This window comes from Corvus cornix, chromosome 5, assembly GCF_000738735.6.
Source record: "Corvus cornix cornix isolate S_Up_H32 chromosome 5, ASM73873v5, whole genome shotgun sequence".
In the NCBI taxonomy this organism is placed as follows: Eukaryota; Metazoa; Chordata; class Aves; order Passeriformes; family Corvidae; genus Corvus; species Corvus cornix.
In genome coordinates, this window is record NC_046335.1 from 5257828 (window position 1) to 5274904 (window position 17077).

Below are 17077 nucleotides of genomic sequence, written 5' to 3' on the forward strand. Positions count from 1 at the left end.
TCACGTTGGAATTGAAAGTAGTTATCTAAAGAAGCAATTTAAAAGTAATGCTTCTTTGGCTTGTCAGCTCAAATTAGTGAAAGCCAAAATGGCTTAATCATATACTCATAGAAAGCCAATTTAGCCTTATTTTTCACCAAATTTAGAACTCTGAACAGGAAGAAGAAAGATAAGCTACTAACTGAGTTAATTAAAGGCTCTCAGGCATGCAGTTTCTGCTGCCTTGGACAACTGGCAAAAAGAATGATTACAAAAGACTCAAATCCAATGTTTTAAATTACCTAAATTTATGACTCTAAACTGGTATTTAGGTATCTGGAGGGGTCTGCCGTGACTTTTGCACCACGGGGCCAAGCAGTCTCCACCCCCTCACAAGCAGAGCAGTGCAGGTGAGCAGCCTCTCTAAAACAAAGATCAGTTTTACTTTGCTAAATAGAACTTTGGGGGGTTACCTTGGCACAGCACATCTGGAACATTTCAGAGAGAATCTTCAGGGTCTTTTCTTTATTTCATTGACTGTAGGCAGCTACATTGCAAATTAATAATTTCTTTTAAATGCTGAGTCTAATTAATAAAGATGGAACACCTGAGATGCCACTCACTGAACAGAATTGAAGTTGCAATTAATGCTGACTAGAAGTTTGCCCACAACTAGTCTTAAAATGGTTTTAGACCAGGCTTTTCTGAGTCACTTACTCATTTTTCAGGACCTAAGACTGAATGTGCATGCTTTGTTGTTATTTTGAAGGGTATACAACAGTATACAAAAACTTGATTTGTATATTCTGATAATCCTATTTAATTCATATTCACAAATAAGGAAAAGCATAAAATTATCTGAATGCTTCTAACTGTTACCTGAAAACATTATTGTTTTTATTTATGGGGCTTTTCTTGAAACAGTAGGCAATCTAACAATGTTCTGAAAAATTGTAATAGGCATTTGGGAAGCAACTGAATTTCAAGAATTCATATTTTATCGTATTTTATTGGCAGCTACAAAATAACATATGATCTCATAGTAATGTAAACAAAAATTCTTTTAATTATTCAGTCATTTATAAGTGACTAAAAACCGAAAATTTGCAACAATTTTTTAATGCAGACAGCACTAGTTCTGCTGATCAGTTTAGTCAGTTTCATCAGTACTACTGCTGGAAACCTCATCTCATGTGATCATAGATACCTCTCATTTTCTGCAGCTTCCCCTAAAGCTTTAATTTCATTTTTCAAATATTCTTCATGCTTTTTAAGAATTGCATAGGTGGGCTTCCAGCTGTGGACAAAGTAAACAAAAAACAAAGGCATATTAGTGGTCTTTCTTAGTAAAAAAAAATTAGAAAAGAAGACACCAAGCTACTTTAGCTAGCTTACTAGAACAAATGATTTATTAATTTTTTGAAAGTTAAACATGAATGGGTTTAGTACAAAAATCTTTTGCAGGCATACATTTATTTTGTTAATATTTTAAAGCAGCAAATTCAGGAAAATATATATATATATTTAGAACTAAGAAAGATTACAAAGCACTTTTTAAGGAATTAATGGAATGAATGTCACAAATTTTTGGAGCTAATGCTAAATAATGAAGCATCTAAATCCACATATTAGGTCCTCAACACACCACCACCAGTAAATACTTAAGATATGTTGAATCTTCTTGTTGGAGACAGCCACAACTTCATTCCCACCAGTATCACCAGCACCCATCTCATACCTAAATGGAAGCAGCAGTTACAAACTCAGAATTTCCTCCATTTGCTAAGCAAGTCCTGCTCAGAAAGCATCAAAATTATTTTTTCTACAGCAGGATGCTGCAGATGGTTCTGAGAGCAGAGCAGCTTCACAGAATACTTATGACTACTGCAATAGCAGAACTTTCTCAACATCCAGGCATTAGAGATACCTCTGCCTTGGATATGGGAATACAAGAAAAACAGGCAGATAGACTTTCTGATTCAAGTGAAATTCAGATGTGATCTTTAGGACAGGCATATTTAAAAGGTTTTGAAAAGAAAGCATCCTGTCTGGAAAAAAAAGGAATAAGACGCATGAACCATACAGCACTCTTGGCACAAACTGTTGGACACCACTGGTGATTAAAAGTGGAACTACAGAATGTTATTTCACCTTATCTACTGCAAATTCTGCAGAAAGCTGAATTTCAAAAATGTCAGATTTTCTTAAAAGCAGAAAGCAACATAATTATATAAAAATGCGCTTGCACACCAGACACTGTAATGTTCTTTTACTCAGAAAGCTCCATGACCCTCTTTGGAGGAAAAAAAAAACCAGATGCAAAATTCATAGAGATTTTATTAATCAGAGTACAAGCCATGTTGCAAGTTACATTTTTTGTTCACATCTATTCTGTGGACATGGAAAAATGTAGGACAAGAACACTGGTTTGTGAACACAACCAGGTATGCAGGATTCAAGCAGCACATTTACTAGTTTGCTAAATGCATCACTGTTTCATGAATCTCCTTGACAGCCATCACAATTATTTGTCCTTCCTTTCATCAGCCAGAGTATAAAAAAGGTCTTTATCCACACTACTCAAAGCAATAGAATTATCCTGCAGTTTGGCTAGTGGGACAAGACAACAATTTCTTTTCCTAACTAACAACATTCTGAGTTCATGTGGCTTTTTTTAAAATTATCTTCTTTCTACTTCCATGAAATCCCACCATCCTTGCATCCAAATTTTAAAACTGTAAGAGAGACAATAAAATTGGAATAGGTTCCAACAGCAGCATTTCACTACTTCTTACTGCTCTGGGATCAACATTTCTAGTTTGAATCCTTCAAGAAACTAAATATTAGCAAAATGTCATCACTTGTCTGAAAATGTATGTTTCGTTTGGGCCATTTTCTGTCTTCAGGTCTTTTTTACCTAGACCAATATGGATTTCTTTAGAAAGCACAGTATTATCCCAATACATCTGTCCCATATATCATATTTTCTCTAGACTTATTGAATATAAGAACTTTGTATTTTGTTCAAAGTCTTCAAATCTGCTTCAATATACTCATGATGTCTCATAACCCAGACAAAACGTTGTTTCTTTGAGAGCTCTATTGAGTTCTATCACCGGCAATTAGTCAGCTGTGAGGGTGATTGTGACTCCAAAACAGTATCTGAATTTACAAAACCAACATTGGAATCATGTCCAGTATAGATGGATTGTCAACTAGAATAAATTTTAGAAGTTTGGGGTGATTCTACTGTGTAAGTGCTCTAATTGTCTGATCTTATAGCCAGGGCTTGTTTATTACAGTTTTCAGTCTGTCGTTAAATGACATTTCCAATAATTTAAGACACAAAGTCTCTACTCTTCTGCAAGCATTGTCCTTCTATGAATACATGCATTCATTAATGAGTCACTTCTCATTTTCAGTCTCTTTACACTAATGCCATTAATTATTCTTTTAGGACTTGAGCCAAAACCCATTGAATTCAATGATTAAAATTTAGATCAGATCCTTAGTTCTACCCTTAATTTTTTACTTCTTCATTTGCATCACTTAACAGTTTATCATTTGCAAACAGATTTGCAGCTTCAAAAAGATATCAAAGGAAGCACTGTGGATAGTTTCATAAACTTACATAAGTGTTCATTTTATACTATATTGGAGGCAAGAACTTAATGTAATGGAAAAAAAGAATTTTTTTACCAAGGTCAGATCTTTTCCCAACTCTTTTAATGGTAAAGCTACAAATCAGTATTGAATGGCAATTCATTCAAATAAGCCAGCCACTACACCCACTTTATTCACTAATGATTCCATTCTTTCTTTTTCTTTCTGAGAGTTCAAAATAAACCTAGAAAGGACCCCAATGCCATCTTTACTTCCCTTTTTTTTCCTAGAAACACCCACAATCTCCATTCACATTGTAAAAAAAAAATTCAAATGTATGTCATAGATATTTTTATTGAAGCATTTACCTTTAGGTATAGAATTGTAAGAAAACAAAACAGAATTTGCCAACAAATCATCACTCCAGCTGCTGAGGAACTAGTCAGATTCTGGAGAAATGGAACACTGTGATGGATTTTATCACCTGGGACAAACTCGCTGTACTGTCAAATATAGATTTGCCTTTTTAGCTACCTTTGCAAACACCTGAGGTTTTAATTTTTAAAATTACGTGTCAGGAAGAAAAAACTCCTTGTAGCTGAATTTTCTTTAAAAAGTTTCTGATTACTAAGATCCAAAAGTGATCAGCATTTAAAATTTGAACTAATTATCTGATACAAACATTTATGTAAGGAAAACTGTGAATGACAGGCCATTGCATTCATCAAAAAATTGCGCCCAGAAGACAAATTTTGCCGTCTGGAGCAAAACTGATACTAGAATCTGCCAGCAGAAGTACACACATATGTGTGTGGAGAGGCAGTTATGGCACATCTTGTGTGAAAATATGTATAGAACAGAAAGTAACATGAAACATGTTGTGAACAAAGAATAGAAAGATGTTCAATTTTAGGAAGTCTTTTTTTAAAAGTATTCTTAATATTGGTCAAATTTGACAAAACTCAGATGCCTTCAAGTGTAGAAAAATTATGCTTCTATTACCTTACTACATGAATACTTTAGCATGCTGCAAAGATAGTACCTGTGATCTTCTGAAAACTGGGGATTTTAATAAAAAACCAACCCAAAATCAAATGTAGTCTGCTTTTCTATAATTCTTCCTCAGGGGATGGGTAATACTGTAATTTTTATACCTAAAGATTTGCAGTTTAAAAAGAACAGGAGAATACTAAAGTTTTCTTTAACATCACTGCTGTCAGAACAAACCCAAACATATTTTTCCTTCACTTCCTCACTGGCTTCCTTAATGCCAGCCACAACTGAGAGTTCAGGCTCTTCCATACTTACGCATCACAGTTCTTCTTGCAGTTCTCGTTCTGCTTTTGCAAATCAGCAAGTGCCTCATTGCTGGTTTTTATATTTTCCTCCAACCAAGAAATCCGATTCTTTTTTTCTGTGATTTTTGCAGTGTACGCTGAAATTAAAAAATAAAGAATTATATCCATGCATTTTCAACAAATCCATGAAATAAAAAGCCTACATTCAGAATGATTAAAAATTCCTTCCAAAAAACTTAAACTCCATAATGCAAGGTGAGTGGACAGCCTGCAAATAAGCAAAGTAACAGTGAGTGAGTTAAAACATAGGGATTTTCAGCTGCATGGTACTTTAATGATCATCTAATATTGTGAGACTGACATCATTTGTGCTGTTTCTAAATCCCAGTCCTTCTAGAACTGAAGTAACTATTAGTGGTATTCCCCAGTTCAGTGCTCCCACTGAAACACTCCAAACCGTGCACTGCTCACTCATTCTCTAGCCAGAACCAGGATACTCTTTCAAACATTTGTATTCTTTTGCAGAAGCCCAGAAAGTCAAATGTTCTGACTGGGAAAGTTGACTACAATAAAGGAAAAATAAAAACATCACTATAGGCATATAAGCAATTAGTAGAAAACAGAAAGAGAAAAATTAAAAAGGAATTTTACTCAATGTAGGAATGAGTAATGTATGATAAATTAATACAGGACACGGGTTAATTAATTAAAAAGTCCATTGTAATGACAGGTTCTCAAGGACTATGATATTTGTGGAGATTCTTACGGCAAACTCTTAATTCTACCTCTTCTGACAGCAGACAGCTGATAACACTTTCTGAATGAGTAGTTAGGGGAGAACCCATGTTGTTGAACATGATCAGTGTTCTCTTCACAAGTAAAAGCAGTGAAAGCTATCATGCATGCTCACCTTGCAATGCAATAAGCAAAACTTGCTGAATATTTTTTCTCTGCATTTTTAAATTCTTTTTTTTTAATGCAAGGTTTCAGATTTATCAGTGCTAAATCATCCCTTGCTATCACTGCTGCCCTGAAGCACTAAATGCCAGAGTAGGTGGCCCTAAAGAGAAGTCAACTACATCCCGCCCTTCTCATCTACTCAACTGGGAAGAGCATCTTAGTGATGCAAGATGGGTCTTGAGTTGTTGGAATTACTGCTCTGGAACTTCAGTTCATCCTGAATTTGGCTCTGGTTTTGCACTACTTGCTATATATTAATTTTCAACAGCCTCTGCATTTATAGCAGAAAATAAACCACTTCTCACAGAGAAATGTCAGTCAGTGAAAAGCAAAAAATTCTCAATGTAATTTAATATCTTGGGTTATCCTGAATCATCCTTGGGTTATCTTCAGTCCCTTAATATTTTCAATGTCTAAAGTCAGTAACTTGCCTTTACTTAGCATGAAGTATAAGTATTGGACAACTGACATAGCTTCATTTCTGTAAATAACAGCTGAATGTGGCAAAATCCTGTAGAAGACTTACTGAGATATACCAAAATATACCATAACACTATTAACAAAATATACACTTAACATCTCATTTAGCATTTTTTACAGATAAGCACTTCTGTGAGCTGTTCAACTCACCCTTTGCTTTCACAAGGACCTGGTGGGTGAGATCCATCTTACCCAATGTTAGTGCAGAGACCTGCTTCAGAGCAACACACCCATGGCTGCAGCTACACCCAGCAGAGACAACTGACACTTTTAAAGTTTACTTTATCTAACTCACTTTAAACTGTTTCTTCAGGATAAGATAAATCACACTCTAAAAGTGCCTATTTCCCTCCACTGGTAAGAAAGAGACTGTAGCCAAATAGCCTGATGAATCTCACACCAAAAGTCCAAGGCTGAATGCTACAGCTGTTCATCTGCCAAGTAATACACAGAGACAAAATTACATCAGTGTTACTGTTTTTTGCTAAGTTTTTGAAAGACTTAACCCAAACTGCTAAAAGCCTGAGTGTTGGCTGTGTGTTTACACATATTTAGGTATCTCTGAACTGAACACAAAAGCAGCTATGCCATGTTACTACACAGCCTTTGGATTTTCCCTAAGAGCGTGCTCATTTACCCTAAGCCTGCATAAATGTTATACAAAGCCTCATCTCTAAGGTTCAATTGTGTGACTGGAGAGTTAAACCAGAATCCAAGGTGTGCCAGATTTAGTGTTACAGATGTTTTCATGTTTAAGATGCTTCAATTTAATTGTGATAATCTTCTTAATGAATAAGTACTTGCTTGGACGTATCAGTGAAGATTATTAGAAATGTTAGAATCAAAAAGAACATCAATTAGACCAGAATTTTCTCTTTTTCTTTTTTTTTTTTTTTCCTGGAGGCTATGTGCTTGACTATCTACCTATGAAGTACCAGTGGCGAGCACAGATGTTCTCAGATTGTTTGTGGTAGAGAAACTATTCTTCAGACATTCTCATGAGTGATTCCACATAGCAGCATGGTTAAAAAAATCAGTCCAGATGTAAATCCATAACATTGTGTTGTCCGTAAGCCCCAGGGGAGAACAAATTTGATGCAGAGCAAGACTTTCTCTATGGGTTTACCGTTTTGAATTTCAAATAAAGTAACCAGCTGCTTGATTGCAAAAAAAGAAGAACCAGGCTTGAGTACGTAGTAGCAACTGAGAGAACTTTCATTATTTTAAGAAAACAGAAAGAGAGAAGAAGCAGTGAGGCAGAGGTCCAAATCTGGAAAGAACAAAAAACATGAAGAAATAAAGGGAGGCAAGTGGCAGATGTATTGAGCAAGCACAGCTGAATCAAAGGGCTGCCAGTGACTGTGAGGAGCTGCAGAGTCAGAGCAGGAAATGGCGCAGCATGAAACTGGCTGTCCATGAGGCAGCTGAACAGCCTCAGCTAAAAGTCGTGAGCAAAAGCAAAGTCTGCTGGGGAGAATGAGCAAGTATTGATGGCTAAAGATGAGGCAGGGTGAGAGCAGGACACGGGACAGCTTCCACTGTTTATCCTGCTTCCGCCCCTGAGACACAGAACATGTCCCAGGACTAATGAAACAAAATCAGTGTTCAGCATCCAATAAAACGGTAATTTATCACTACTCACAATTTATCTGATGATCCACATGTTCCTTAGCATAGCGAGTTTTTTCTACCTGGAAAGCTGAAGAAGAAAATTAACCCTTTGTTATATACATATATACGAATAGAGCTGTGAAACAACATATGCTGTGCAGCATTAATTGCACAAACTCTGATAAACAAGTATTTTAGCAAAATATCTAAAGAGCAATTTTACTATTAAATAGCTGTTAGTGCCCCCCTCCACAACCTCCCAGCTAACAAAACAATATGTAGGGAAAGAACAAAAGCTTAATTATTACACATTTATTTGAAGTTAACATAACTGTTTAAAGCAGAAAATATCACTGTATGCAGTGCATAAGTAATTGTTAATTAAAAATGTATGGTATAATGACCTACCAAGTTTGACCAGAATTTCATCCAAGTTGATCGAAACCTTGTCACTCATTGTTTAAACTACAAAAGTAAAACGCAATTCAAGGATTTACACAGTCAAAAGCTTTGTTGATACAATAAACGAGCCAAAATTGCAAGACAATGCCACACATTTTAACATAAAAGGGAGAAAAGTAGTTTTAACTGCATTTGCATTACTATCTAAACCACTTTAGTGGAACCAAATTTCTCACTCATGGTGGTAAGGGACTTGTAAGAGTCTAAACCACAGTTCGGAATAAAGGAGATTCATAATTTAGGTAAAGCGTTGCTCCTGGAGCAGTTCTGTTTGAGAGGCTTAATGTTCTCAGAAGGCATGAAGAATGCAAGGAGAGATGCTTGTGTACAAAATGCATAGCGTGTACTCCAACTGGTTACTAAGCCTATGGACTGCAGTGCTGCTGATGGAAAAGGTCCTTGAGCACTCTGCACACTCCTCCCGTACAACCACCACATCCGTTTAAATCAAAGGTGTATAAATGCTAAGTGTGATTAAAGACACAATTCTCATAAAATGGAAAACGGATTGTAATAAATTCTTTCTTCTGTTTATATCATGCTGCTATGTGCAGAAATTCAGTTACGGGTTTTTAAAGAGATGGGGGATGATGGAGATCTCTAAAAGGGATGCAAGCACCATATATCAGAACGCTCTGGACACCGCTCGTTAGCTCAGCTGCATTAACAGTGAGCGAAGTTATCTGGACTTTAACTGTCCCACAGTGGCTTCCCCATCACACTGTGAGAGAAGCAAAGCCAGAACAAATTTGGGATGAGGATGAGATCCTAATCCAGGATAAAGTGGAATAGAAGACAACTGCAGAATTTAACTAAAGTGGCATTAAGGCTACATCCTGCAGCACTGAGGCTGTGGGAGCGGGAGGGGGTGGAGGCAGGGTGTCTGACAGAAATGAATTTGTCTAATAGTTAAGGGAGGATCAGAACACCTAATTCAAGTGACTGGATTACCACAGGCTGTGATAAAAACTCTGAGAAAGAGATAATAGTTTTACCAAATGTATTTAAAAGATTGAAATCCTAGTTCCTAGTGCCTGGAAACACTTAAGATTGCAAATAAAAAATCTTCTGAAAATACTAAGAAAAATACTAGGAAATACCGCCTCAAGCCACAGATCAAGGCAGAATATTTTTGCTTTCCCATCATGTGAAAGAAAATCCAAAGTAATTCCTTCTGATTAAAAAAACAAATCGTTTGGAGCATGTATTAAAAAGCTGTTCTCTAGAAAGAGTTTAACAGTGTTTATTAGCTGTTACTTAAAAACTGCAAGATATTGGGGCAAATACATTTTATTTATTGTTTTATAAACTGCAACACAAAGTTCCTCAATAGAGCAGACTGTATAGATGTATATTATTAAGATAGAGACTATTATATAATCACATAAAAATACAAATAATTTTACCTTTTGAATATTTTTGTATAAGAGTACTAATGCTTTTGTAGAGAGAACGAAAGTGGGGGGTTTTTTACTGTAGTTTTGCAATAAAACTTATGAAAAGGGTGAAGTAGCAGAAAATAGTGCTTCTGAAAGCATGCATATGTAAACTACTCATTATTCTAGTATTGTTAAAATAAATTAGTGTAACTGCAAATGTCAAATGCTTTTCTGTGCTGTGAATTAAGAGGATACAGGTGTCACTAGTAGAAAGGGCTGAGAGATTCAATGGCACTGGTAATAAATACAGTGTTTGCAGATTTTAAAAACAGTAGGTAACACCAGCCTGCAACAAACTTCGGATATCTGATGTCTTCCAGGATATGACTGTAGCAAAGACTGATTCTTGGACATACTGCAGAAAAGTAGCATCAAACTATTAGCCAACTCAGGGTGACAAATTCAGAGGAAATTCTCCTGTGTGGCTGATATTTTTGTTAAAGATAAGTATGTAACACACGCGACTGGGTAAACCAGCTTCAGACTGCATCTATTCTTTCTAATGGGAATATTCAAAATGCTGCCAGGAGAAAAGTATTATTATGCATTTTGCATTTTTGCACGGCATTAATGTAATTATATGGAATTCAATCATGGCAATAAAGTTCCATATATTAGAAGATTGTCTTGGGTGCAGAACCCACAAGCAAACTGCCTGATGTGGTCACAAGCCATTACAGCACTAACATTAATAATGCCATTTCTCCATAACCCGTCTGGCAACAGCCACGTTCTTCATTAAAAGGTGGAAAATACCCATAACCTGTGAGGCAAATATCTTCCTTAAAACCCACATCTCGATTCTACCAGTTGTAGGCTGTGAAACAGTACTCATTTCAGTTGGCTCTGTATGAATAATTTTTAATTTAGCGAGGCTCCTTTGAGAGCAAACCTGTGCTTCCCCAATGCCATTCATTACTGTTTATGACTGTAAAGGTTGTTTGAATCTTCCTGAAATTTAGAAGAGCTTACATTTCGTGACTTTTTATCTCTGTTGATAAAATAAAAATGTGCCTCTCCTCGTGTTGTTTACGCTCCTCTGCCCTTCTTTTACCACACCGCTTTAGGAAACCCATGAGGAGACCTGAACCCCGTGAGGAGACCTGAACCAAGCACCCACTGGATTGCCACATTTTACTTAGTCCGGCACATACCAAACAAAAGGATTTTGCTGCAGATTATTCCCTAAAGTCCTGGGATTTAAAAATTGAAACTATTTTTGTCAAAAGAGAAAAAACTGGGAGGAAACCCCCATCCTGCGGGGCACCACAGGGGCTGCGGAGGAGCGCCACAAAATGGCGGCGTGAGAAACAGGGGGCGAGTCCCCTGAGGGCGGAGAGCGGGGCCGGGGTGCTCAGGGGACCCTCTGCCTTTGGGGGACCATCAGCACTGGGAAAGCGACCAGAACGTGGCGGCCCCGCATGGTCTCGGGCGCTGCCAGAAGGGAAAGGGTGAGGAGCCGTCCAGAGACTCACCCAAGGACGTCAGGCAAAGGGACCATAGCCCCGCTCACGCCCGGACGCTGCCCCTCAGCGGCGGCCACGCCCCGCGGGGAAGCCCCCGCGTTCCGGGGCACCTCAGCCCCGCCGAAGGGTGCGGAGAGGGCGGCAGGTGCCACCTGCCCGCCGCGCTCCGTGCCGGGGGTGGTGGGAGCTGGGGTGGTCGGGCAAGCCCGGAGCAGGTTCAGCGGCCGGGAGAAGGGGCTGAGCCCGTTCACCCAGCGGAACCGCGGCGCCCGGCCGGGCGGGCTCATCGCCAGCGGCCGCGGCGCTCCGCTCCCTCAGGGCACATCGGCGGGGCGCGTGTGCCCCCCAAACTACCCGTTTGCCTGAACAGTGGGACTTATGAGGGAAAGACCAACATTTCTGAGGGCTTCGGGCGAAAAGCGATGAGGATGCTCCATCTACCGGGGGCAGCGCGCAGGCGGGCGGTGGCCGGGCGGGGAGAGGAGGCAGCGCCGCTAGAACGGGACATCGCCTGGAAACCTACTGGGGGTTAATTACACACATCCACGCTCTGGGATGTGACACAAAAATAAGGAGCGGCAAAACGTAACGTGCTTTATCCAACCCTCCACGTCCCACTCGTGTTGCTGACCCAACTGGTGGAAATCAGCCTAAATCCTCCTTCCCTCAAGCCCTCACGGGCCCGGCCCTCAGATAGTTTAAAAAGGCATTAAAGCATCTCCCTTCTCATCCCGGAGCGCTGTTTCACACTAAGGATGCTGCGGAATGCCGCCGCTCGCCTCAACACAAGTTGTGCTCACAAAATTGTGTGCGTTTGTTTGTTTATGGAAGTGCAGCATTACAAGGCAAAAATGCATAGCCCGGGCGTGCAAGAAACTAGAAAATGCTTCCCTCCACGCTTAGTTGTGTTTTCCTCCCTATTGAGATTACTGAAGCAGAGGATGGATTTAAGATTATCAATAAGCAAAGGAAAATAAGTTGGGCGGAGGGGCACAAGCTGGAGGGAGGAAAAAAAGATCAGCCGATAAAAGAAGAAAGGATAGAGAAATAGAAACAGGACTGAAGAGAGAGACACACAGAAAACTCTGCCAACTGCAGCCCAGGTGTCAGTCAGATGCGATGCTGTTTTCAGAACAGTCAATTCAACCAACAAGAAATACAGCTTCAAAGAGAAATAGCTGACCTACCTGGTTTCAGATCAGACATGAAGAAGGGAAATAAAAAAAGAGAGGGATATGGAAAGAGGCATGTTCTTTTGGAAGCCAGATGTCTGCTCCGTGTACCCCGCTGGTGGTGAGGCTCTGTCCTTTCCAGGAACATCTCTCACCCATCTCCCTGCCTGTCCCGGAGGGTGAGAGCCGCCTCGTTGCCCTGCTCCCTAGGGACACTCGAATTCCTAGATGCCCCTGGGGCCCTGCATTTGCCACTCCGTCTTCCCAAAACATTAAATGCTTTCCCAAGGAGAAATAGCTTCAAAGCTTTATCCTGCCTTAAGCAATTCCTTAAAGACCCTCTTAAACTTCTCGGAATGGGAATTTAACAGCAGAATAGCAGGTAACTTCAATGATGCTCATTAACACCTCCCCGTGTCCCGGTAATTTAAGTAGCGGTGCCAAGGGAAGCTGAGGTTCCCACAGATCCAAGGACCGCAGTTCACCCGGAAGGTGGTCAGTCAGTTCAACAGGCTTTGGGGAAAGCCGGTAGGGATTTCCCGGTTAATTCCTGTCCTGTTCCTGTCCTGCGGCCTGTCCCCACCGGGGCTTGGCAGGGCTAGGGAGCTCCTTCACCCATCTATTTGTTATAAGGTCTCCCAACCCGAGTTTATCACTCTGCACCCACCAAAAAAACACCTTCAGAAGCTGCAGAAAGAGGAACTTTGTATCCCACTGGTTCTGTCTTGTTTGTTTTCTCCTGTTTCCCAACAGAATCCCTCTGAAAAAAAACCCCAGCTAACTCCAAAGCCATAAACAACCACTTTCATTACCAATGGCAAGCAGGAAGGGCTCATTCGTATTATCATCTCTAATCAATGATTAATGGGTTGCATTACTCTGAAAAGAGACATGGTCAAGTCAGGGCTCAGAAAAGGCTCCCAGACCCTTCCCCACTGCTGGGAGATGCCCAAGCCCATCATCCTGTTAGCGGAGGGCCACGGTGCTGCCTCTTGTTGAGCTCCATGCCCCTCTCCTGTGTTCTGGCAGCTCCCCCCAGTCCTGATTGCGGCTCTTCCAGCTGACGGAGATGGCAAAGAAACCCAGGATCTTCCCCGCAGAGAGGACAGGGCACCCCGTGCCCCAGCAGCATCTGTGATCGAGTTTGGGAAGGTCTCTGGAGGCACCCGGCCAAATAACCCCAAAAGAAAGCAGGGGGATGTCACTGCCTGATTTATTGGGAAAAGGGATGGAAGGCTCCTGTCCTTATGAAGCTGCTCTGGGATAAACTGGCTCCTTGAAGCTGTAATGCTGTAGCCCAGGCAGATGCTCACCTTCAGCCGTGGCCCCAATCCTGTTTCCAAGCCCGGGGTGGTGCCTGACTCCCACATGGTACCCAAAGCTGTGGAGGAGCTCCCTGACAAGAAAAGAGGGACTCCAGTTCCTGAGCAGCCTTCAACCGTAGCGAGTCACCTCCAGGAAGGGCTGGAGTCCAGCTCAGCGCCAGCGCTCAGGCCAGCCGGGACACTGGATTTCTCCTGGACTCAGCCCCAGAAACATTCAGACACCTCAGGGTATCTGACTGGGGTTCTTTACCTCCCCCAAACCCGCGAATTGTCCTCATTCCTGATTTCTGCTAAATAAGTGTTTTTGTGGCAACCCTCTTTCCCATCCTGGGAGAAGTTGTAATATTTAAAGGACGAGGAGAGGAGAGGAGAGGAGAGGAGAGGAGAGGAGAGGAGAGGAGAGGAGAGGAGAGGAGAGGAGAGGAGAGGAGAGGAGAGGAGAGGAGAGGAGAGGAGAGGAGAGGAGAGGAGAGGAGAGGAGAGGAGAGGAGAGGAGAGGAGAGGAGAGGAGAGGAGAGGAGAGGAGAGGAGAGGAGAGGAGAGGAGAGGAGAGGAGAGGAGAGGAGAGGAGAGGAGAGAACTTAATGGGGGAGAAAAAGAGAAAAACACGATCAATCAAAAAAATTTCTATTTATTTGAATACTTTGGGATTTTGTTGCTTTTGTTGAAATTTTCAGTGAAAATCCTGATGGAAGCAGATTGAAGATTGTACAGGAACATCTCGTCGTAGAAGGAGATTTGGCAATGTGTGTATTTACCTGCAGGTGAAGGCAGCAGCCAAACAAATCCCAAAGGATTTCAGACTTTACAACCAGGTTCATAGCTACCCCCTAAAGAAAATTAAAGATAAATCTTGGGCGGTAGATCCTTTCTGTCTGCAGCCATGGTCTTGACCAGGGCCCTGTACAAGGAACGTCTTTCCTTACCAATCTCAAAATAATTTAGATTTTTTGAGTTTTCAGTACATCTTTATTTTAACATCAGGTATGCCAGCCATGGCCTGATACTTCGTTTGACAAGTAACTTAAATAATACACAGAAGGACAAAGATTTAATGAATATACAGTGTGAGTGTAGAAAGTGGGTGAACATCTCTCCCTGTCCAACAGCATTTTAGGGACTTCAGTGCTTTCAACAGGTATCAGGACCTTAAGTGAGGATCCAACCTGCTCACTCTCTCTAATATTAAGCAGATTACAGCTTCAAATGTAACTTCATTTTTAGGAAGAAATGGAACGATTGATAGCTGTTACTTCAACAGTTATGACACTCTTTAAAATAATAAGGCACGTGAAACACATCAAAACACAGGTCGTTTCCCTACCGAGCATCCCCCACTACAGCATCCTGAGCTTGAGATCCTCCCTCCATCAAAGCTCCCGGATGGCTCGGTGGGAAACGCTCCCGAAAACCCCATCCCCCCTCCCCGAGGGGGGCTGACATTTCCAGTAACCTTTTCTATCCGCGAGAGCGGGCACTGTCCTCGGGCTGAGCATCCCCCGCCTGCTCCGAGCGAGCGGGGTAAGAGCCAGCCGGGGGAGGACAGGGAACATCCCCGCTTCCCAGTGCCCGCTCCAGCCCCGCCCGTCCCGCAGCGCTCCACGGCACCAGGCCGGATCCTGCCGAGACCCATCCAAGGCCGGAAAATCCCGGCTGGTTTCCCAGATACCCGCCCGAGGGACTGCCTGCGCTCCGGTTCTGCCGGTCAGCATCCCTTAATGAACTCCAACATCTCTGACAATCCTACCGAGACTTTAAAGTGAGGCTTCTCCTCCCAAGGGTATTTTTTAATATACTACTTAACGCCAATCAAGTGCTTTAAAAATGTATTCGCACCTCTGCTGCGTTTGGAAGCTCCGTCTAGATAAATAATCCCCAGCGACTGAGATTCTAGGACCCAGCATAGCTGGCGAATCCTTATACGAAGGTGTATAGATATGTTGCTCAGCGTATTTTTACTTTAAGGCTCTGAGGAGAGGGGAATATGTCCTGTCCTGAGGCCAGAACACCGTGTCCATGCAGGCCGCTGAGATGCTACAGATGTCTGGTCATATTTTTGATAAATATTTTTTCACGTACAATTTTATTTCTTGCTCTCCAGTGGGTTCGTCTCTGCAGCATTAACTCCTCACTCTACCTGTGGCAAGGGTCAAGGCTGTCACCCAAATAAAAGTAGTTATCTTTGCCGGCTATTATGTCAGGAGCAGGGTTTCTATTATACGGGGGGAGGGAGGGGGAAAGAAGATGGGGGGAAAAGGCCGAAATGAAGTGGGCACGGCCAAGTGCATCCCCAGGCTCGCCCGCAGTTCTAATAAGACATGGGGGCTGAGCCAGGAGCTTGGGCACCACAGGAATCTCGGCTTTCCCGGATGAGGCGCCGCGTTTCAGGGGGATGGGGTCGCTGCGATCGCTGCGGGTCGCGCTCCGGAGACAAAGCCCGGCCCTGCCCGGTCCGGGGGTAGAGCTCTTGTGGAGCGGCGGGGCAACGGCGAACCTGCCAGGGTCCCGGCCATGGATAAAATTCCCTGGGGTCTGGGAAAGGGATGCGGGGGCCCCCTGGAAGCTGATCTCTCTCGGCCCTGGTAGCTCAAAGCAAGGAGCCCCAAGAATCTTCCCCAGACAGGGACACCGGACTGTGCGACTTCCCCAAAACAGAGCCCATTGTACCCAGCTGGAGAACAGGGGCTGGGCTGGCTTCCCTCTTTGGGTCACCCTTTAAATGGTTAACACAAGGTTCCTGGGTCCATTTCGGTGTCTCTTTTCTTTCTCTTCCTCTCCCCTCCCAGCAGTGCTGCCAGCATCGCCCCATCCGGGCCGGTTTCTGGGGAACAAAGGCTGGGGACCTGGGGAACAGCCCCTCACCCCTGCGAGCTGCTCTTAATGAGGATTCGTTTCTTTAGCCTACAGTCCTGGCTTTCATTATGGAGCCTGTCTCGCTCTGTTCATGGCCATTAGGCTGCAGCCCAGTAACTCCCTCGCCAGATCATGAGCATGATTTTAAAAAATAGGAAAAAAAAAAAAAAAAGACACCTTCAGTAATATTAGTAATCATCTTCATCATCACCATCCTCATCTGGCCGTTCTAAACTAGCTACCCATTAACCCAGGCTTTCTACCCTTCTACATCTCTCCTAGCAGAGGTTTTTCTCCATCAGCCCCGTCCCGGGACGCTGCCAGGGGCTCGGTGGGCTGGGGGGCGGCGGGGCAGCTCCTGCCCGCGGGGACGCTCGCAGAGCCGCCGAGGTCGCCGCCTTCTCACCCGCTCGCTGGGGAAGCCCGATG

At 42.4% G+C, this 17077-nt stretch overlaps 1 protein-coding gene across 1 annotated transcript in view; it reads right to left on the bottom strand.

The window, feature by feature from the left end:
• C5H14orf39 (chromosome 5 C14orf39 homolog) overlaps window positions 1-11568 on the bottom strand; it is a 28763-nt gene extending 17195 nt beyond the window's left edge. The window contains exons 1-5 of the mRNA XM_010396408.4: window positions 11308-11568; window positions 8340-8396; window positions 7963-8019; window positions 4891-5017; window positions 1187-1276 (exon numbers count right to left, since the gene is read on the bottom strand). Coding sequence (XP_010394710.3) covers window positions 1187-1276; window positions 4891-5017; window positions 7963-8019; window positions 8340-8388 — 323 coding nt within the window. The 5' untranslated portion in view covers window positions 8389-8396; window positions 11308-11568. The remainder of the gene's footprint in view (window positions 1-1186; window positions 1277-4890; window positions 5018-7962; window positions 8020-8339; window positions 8397-11307) is intronic.
• Window positions 11569-17077: the final 5509 nt, after the last annotated feature.